Source organism: Leuciscus leuciscus (genome assembly GCF_965113295.1).
Source record: "Leuciscus leuciscus genome assembly, chromosome: 14".
NCBI lineage: Eukaryota > Metazoa > Chordata > Actinopteri > Cypriniformes > Leuciscidae > Leuciscus > Leuciscus leuciscus.
The window spans coordinates 3,565,907-3,571,871 of NC_138738.1; the positions used below are offsets into that span (position 1 = coordinate 3,565,907).

Below are 5,965 nucleotides of genomic sequence, written 5' to 3' on the forward strand. Positions count from 1 at the left end.
TATCGGCTCGCAAATGAGCCCTGACAGGAACCTGGCACTGATTTAAACGAACCTCCCAGAACCAAGTCTGATGCAACTGACCAGTTTGGTACAATGACTTAATCTGGACCTTAAAAGCGCTCTCCTGCAGGGGGTCGGCACACTTGGCCAAACACATGCTAGTCCTGGGGCATCTGGGGTAATTCTGAGTAGAATGAGGTCTTTTGTTTGAACTGGTCACGAGTGGCCGTGTCATTCTATGGGGGCTTTTTCCACTGACATCATTAAAAGAAGAACATACTTCCTGTGGACGGCACAAGTTGTCACAAAAAGTTCTTCATTTTAGTCGCATCAATAAAAAGCAGGTCAACAAGTTCTAGAAAAAAATAAATAATAATAATTGCTCTTTTTATTGGAGCTTTCATTTACAGTTTTAATATAAACTTTGCCTCAGATGTTTCTCTTAAGATTTCTTAGGGGGGAAAAAAATAGTCAAACTGTTGTAAATTGTTGTCATACAGCAAGACGATAAAAACGTAGAAGAATAAATAACACATGTTTGAATTCATACCGAGATTTCTGATATTTAATTTGCCGACTTGCTGACGGTTTCTTGGCAAATCCAAGCACAATTTGAGACGTCGTTGAGCTGTTTTTTTGAATCCCGGCAAAATTTGTTTTCTGTTTAAAGTCAATTAATCAATTGTCAATTGCAAAGATCTGGAAAAAAATGTATGTATTGTAATCAAGTCTAAAAGAAACAAATGAGATATTAAAATATCTTTAAAAAGAGAAATAATAAAAAGAGAAAGTATCCATTTAGTCTCAATTATGTCTAAGAAAAATGTGTCAGATCTTAAAAATACCATTAAAAATAATCTCAATAAGGTCTAAATGAAACAACTAAGATATAAAATATTAAAAAGGGAGATATTAAAAAGTATATATTTAAAATATCTTTTGTATGTATATATATATATATATATATATATATATATATATGAAATCCAATCCAATTAATCTAAGTTAGGTCTAAGAGAAACATTCAATATATTATAGAGAGCTCAAAAGCTTCACTGCTGTCTAAAAGAAAACAGTATTAAAAAGATCTGTTCTCCTCTTCCATACAGGATGTTTTCTTACGTACATTATAAATCGCTGTGGTCGAACGCTGACACAAAACACCACCGGATTTTGACACGTATTAGGTGAGAGAACTCGCCGTTTTCTCTCGATAAAATATGAAACACACATTCTGGTGTGACTACCGCCCTCTCTCTAGAGAAAGCCAAAGGTTCTCCAAACATCTGGATCCCATCCGGAGACTGTGGTTGGCCAGCAGTGCAGATGTTTGCAGACATGAGAACATCCCATGGGTTGCTGGCATGTGTAGCTGGTCAGCTGCTGCCATTACACCACACTGATGTATTACGCACATGTGCTCGCGTTTCATTCGGTGTTTGTGTGCGGATGTGGGAACATGTGGCTGTGCTTGTCTGTTTGTTTGTTTGTTCACGTGCCATCATTCTTACATTAAAATCACACCCCTCTGACGAATTACTGAGTGACACAGAAGATAAATCTTAAGTCTCCGCTGAACACATGCTGTATGTTAATGTGAAACATGTGAACACCGTCTGTAAAGACTCATATCTGAAAATATCTGTAATAAGACTAGCTCAGAATTTGCTTCTCAGAATATATTGTGTAAAATTAAGTCACAGAAGTTTACTGACACTAATGAAGCAAGCCTAAAAGACTTTAACCATGGTAAAAAATCACTGTAATGTGTAGCTTCACTTAAGATTATTAAGCTTATTGGTTAATTAGCTCTCTTATGATTGGCTAACCATTTGTTCCATGATGCAAAATGGTGTAAATTTATATATATATACAGTACCAGTCAAAAGTTTGGAAACATTACTATTTTTAATGTTTTTGAAAGAAGTCTCTTATGCTCATCAAGCCTGCAGTTAAAAAAACAAAAAAACAATTTTTGTATAATAATTGTATTATTACAATTTAAAATAATGGTTCTCTTTTTTAATATATTTTAAAATGTAATTTATTTTTGTGATGCAAAGCTGAATTTTCATCAGCAAGTACTCCAGTCTTTGGTGTCTTATGATCCTTCAGAAATCATTCTAATATGATGATTTGATACTCAGTTATTATCAATGATGGAAACAGTTGTGCTGTTTAATATATTTTTTTGGAATACTTTTTTCAGGATTCATTGATGAGTAAAACGTTAACAGCATTTATTCATTAAAACAGCATTTATTCAAAATAAAAACATTTCTAACAATATAAATCGTTACCATCACCTTTTATCAATTTAACGCATCCTTGTTGAATTAAAGTACTAATTTCTTTTAAAAAAAATAGTTATTGTTCCCAAACTTTTGAACGGTAGTGTATATTGTTACAAAAGATTTCTATTATAAATAAATACAGTTCTTTTTAACTTTTTATTCATCAAATAATCCTGAAAAAAGTATCTCAGGTTATAAAAAAAATATTAAGCAGCACAACTGTTTCCAACATTGATCATAAATCATCATATTAGAATGATTTCTGAAGGATCATAAGACACCAAAGACTGGAGTACTTGCTGATGAAAATTCAGCTTTGCATCACAAAAATAAATTACATTTTAAAGTATATTAAAAAAGAGAACCATTATTTTAAATTGTAATAATATTTCATAATATTAGTTTTTTTTTGTTTTTTGTTTTTTTTAACTGCAGGCTTGATGAGCATAAGAGACTTCTTTCAAAAACATTAAAAATAGTAACGTTTCCAAACTTTTGACTGGTACTGTATATGGCCAGCATTACAGTATTATACAGTATTTCACTGAGATATGAGGTCTATATAGAGCCGTGTGGTCTGCTGAAATCTATTTGAAAAGAGCTTCAGAGTTACATACATCAGCAAAGCCATGAATCTCCTCACATGGACTAGCAATCATACTTTACAACACCAGCATCGTCTTATAGTTCTTATCAATCTGAATAATAGCATCCCTCACAAAAAAAGGTACTGAGATGATATCAGACACTAACAACAATCACTAATTTCACTACAGTTTACTGTCCTATATGATAAAGGAAAAGCTCAATATAGAAGAAAGACTTTGGCTGCAACCGAAATCACATACTTCTCTACTATATAGTAGGTGAAAAACAGTGTGTGACAAAAAAAAGTATGTCTGAATTCACATTACTCATAGAAGAGAGGCTAAAAGTCCCCGGATGACCTACAGTACTACTTCTGGTGAGATCCTGAAGTGTGCATATGATGGACACTTTACTGTCCCATGAGGCCACAGGAGAGGATTTGTGAATGGCAGTGAATCGACGTAGCTGATGCTGTTAGGACACGTGACAGTAATAACATGGCGAATGTGGTGCTTCCAGATTACATTCATAGAGTAATTACAGTCATTACAGTCGTGAAGTAATCACTTATTCAAAATAAGTACCTGCTCGAGAGAGTATGCGGTTTCGGACGCAGCCGCAGCATTCATGAATATTGAATATATTAGCAGAGACTCACTCAAATCCTCACAGCACATTTCCATAGAGTCCGAGGAACAATCACTGAGATCCTCCAGAGAAGCTTCAGTGTCCTCTCGAACCGGCAGCCTGAGGAGACCAAAGGTGAACAAGAGAGAGAGTGGGAGTTTTTAATAGTGTTTAAAGCATATTAACTTAAAGGATGAGACCTTATTTCAGCATCAATTGTGTCTCAGATGTTTCTTTAAAAAAGATATATATATATATATATAAGTACAAAATACAATTGAGACAATATTACCCATACGGTTACAGAATAGATATACAGTACATATATATAGCTTTAAAAAAAGATTAATCGAAGTTTTATATGTATATATAGCAATATTACTGGTAAAAGTTCATAGTGGAATTTGATTTTAAAGGGGTGGTTGAATATGATTTGACTTTTCTAACTTTAGTTAGTGTGTAATGTTGCTGTTTGAGCATAAACAACATCTGCAAAGTTACAACGCTCAAAGTTCAAAGCAAAGGGAGAAATTTTCTTTTAAAGAAATTGCTTTTTAAGGACAACAACAAACGGCTGGTAGAGACTACACCACATTCCTCCCGGGTTAGTGACATCACCAACCCTAAAATTTACATAAACCCCGCCCCTGAACACGATTTATAGATTAGCAAGAGAGAATATGCTAATCAATGACTAGAAGATAACTACACATAAGCCACATAAATTCATCAACTAACCTTTCAGAAACGTCCTGTTGCTTCTACATGTTGTCACTTCTTCTAGAGTCACTCCATCATTGTCTGACTTCGGTTTGAACATAAAAGGCTAAAAGTGTTTGAAATTTCCAGTGCATGTGTGTGTGAGGTAAAAGGACACAAGCTCTTGAAGCTCCGCCCTCTGCAGCAGCTCATTTGCATTTAAAGGAACAGACACAAAAACGGTGCGTTTTCGCTCACCCTCAAAAAGTCACAACTTTAACATGCTATATAAAAATATCTGTGGGGTATTTTGAGCTAAAACTTCACATACACACTCTGGGGACATCAAAGAGTTATTTTACATCTTGTGAAAAGAGCATTATAACACCCCTTTAAGAAAATCATATTTATGTCTTAAAAATCACATTGACATTTTTTTATTTTTTTACTTTGATGAACCAAAATAAATTTAAATTCTGACCAATACAATAAACCAAAAATGATTTACAATAATAAGTATAAACCTATAAAGTAAGCCTAAAAAAATACTATTAACATAAGAACTCTTTACTATTTTGTTATTAAATAAAAAATTCAATAAATAGCAAAAAAAAAAAAAAAAGAAAAGAAAAGAAAAAGATTTTAAATGCTAGAAGTGAATTTAGGCATCACAGCATTGTAAAGTACAGTATGAAAAATGTATATATACTTTAAGATATTCTAGTGTTATTAAATTATTAGCATGACAGTTGAACCTCAAGTGAGCATCAGATGATGGCAAAGTCATTTAAATGATAAAAATGGAGAAATTTTGCATGCACAATTAAGTATCGGCAACATATGTCCAATATAAACCAACCGTAAGAAATGAAAAATCTCACCTGAATCTGAAAGGAGCCACATGTGCCATCCGTGGAGACTCTCTGCCTTCAGGACACGTGTTGGTGACGCCGATCTGGGGTTTGGATGCAGTCCTCCCTCTGTCTCCATCACCACGAGCCTGCATTTTCATCCGCTGCTTTTGAAAGTCCCTTTGAATGCCAGCTGACGTTTCCCAGATGACGTTCCCATTAGTCGGCTTCCGAAGGGCTTGACCCGATTCCTCCTCATTGTCTAGACTCCTGAAGTGATGATGCTCAGATCTCCAGTTCTGGTTGGAGAGTCTCTCCACGTCTCTGAATCCATCCCGGGGCAGCGAGCCCCTCCGCAGGTCCCGTGTGTTCTTCAAGTAGGTGTTCTCTCTTTTCAGCACATGTGGGCTGTTCTGGGCTGAACGGGGAGCGGACGAAGGCCTGTTTGTGCCACCGGACGTCCCCTGAGCTCTCAGTGAAGACTGATATCTCAACCCTGTCCCTTTGAGAAAGTCCTTTGAGACCGAAAGAGAAGATATGGATGAGGCTGAGGAAGATAACACGGTTCTTCCACCGGCTGGACCTCGTAAGCTCTTGGTGTCGTGTTTGGAGAGGGTTCGTGGCAGAGGGATACCAGAGCTGCTCTGAGACATCGTCTTCATGTTCATCTCGGCGCTCATCACCAGAAGAAGCTCTGCAGGAGATGACATGATCAGATCTGACAGGTCAGTACAACTATTCGTCTTCTATCTAAGAATATGCATTGACAAATACTGGAGAGGGCGGGATTTCAAAACAGCACAATGAAATTAAAAGTAAACAATAATAATCATGACTAAACATTAAAGGAAGGCAAGATGACAGCATGATCTGCATTTCAAAGATTGTTTGCTCTCAAAAATGAAT

General features: G+C 35.6%; 1 protein-coding gene across 5 annotated transcripts in view; it reads right to left on the reverse strand.

Annotated features, from left to right (window-relative positions):
• The window catches only part of nav1b (neuron navigator 1b), a 79,961-nt gene extending 74,208 nt beyond the window's left edge, over positions 1-5,753 (reverse strand). For all 5 annotated transcript variants that reach the window (XM_082136305.1, XM_082136301.1, XM_082136299.1 and 2 more), the window contains exons 1-2: positions 5,090-5,753; positions 3,541-3,629 (exon numbers count right to left, since the gene is read on the reverse strand). In XM_082136305.1, coding sequence (XP_081992431.1) covers positions 3,541-3,629; positions 5,090-5,739 — 739 coding nt within the window. In that variant the 5' untranslated portion in view covers positions 5,740-5,753. The remainder of the gene's footprint in view (positions 1-3,540; positions 3,630-5,089) is intronic.
• Positions 5,754-5,965: the final 212 nt, after the last annotated feature.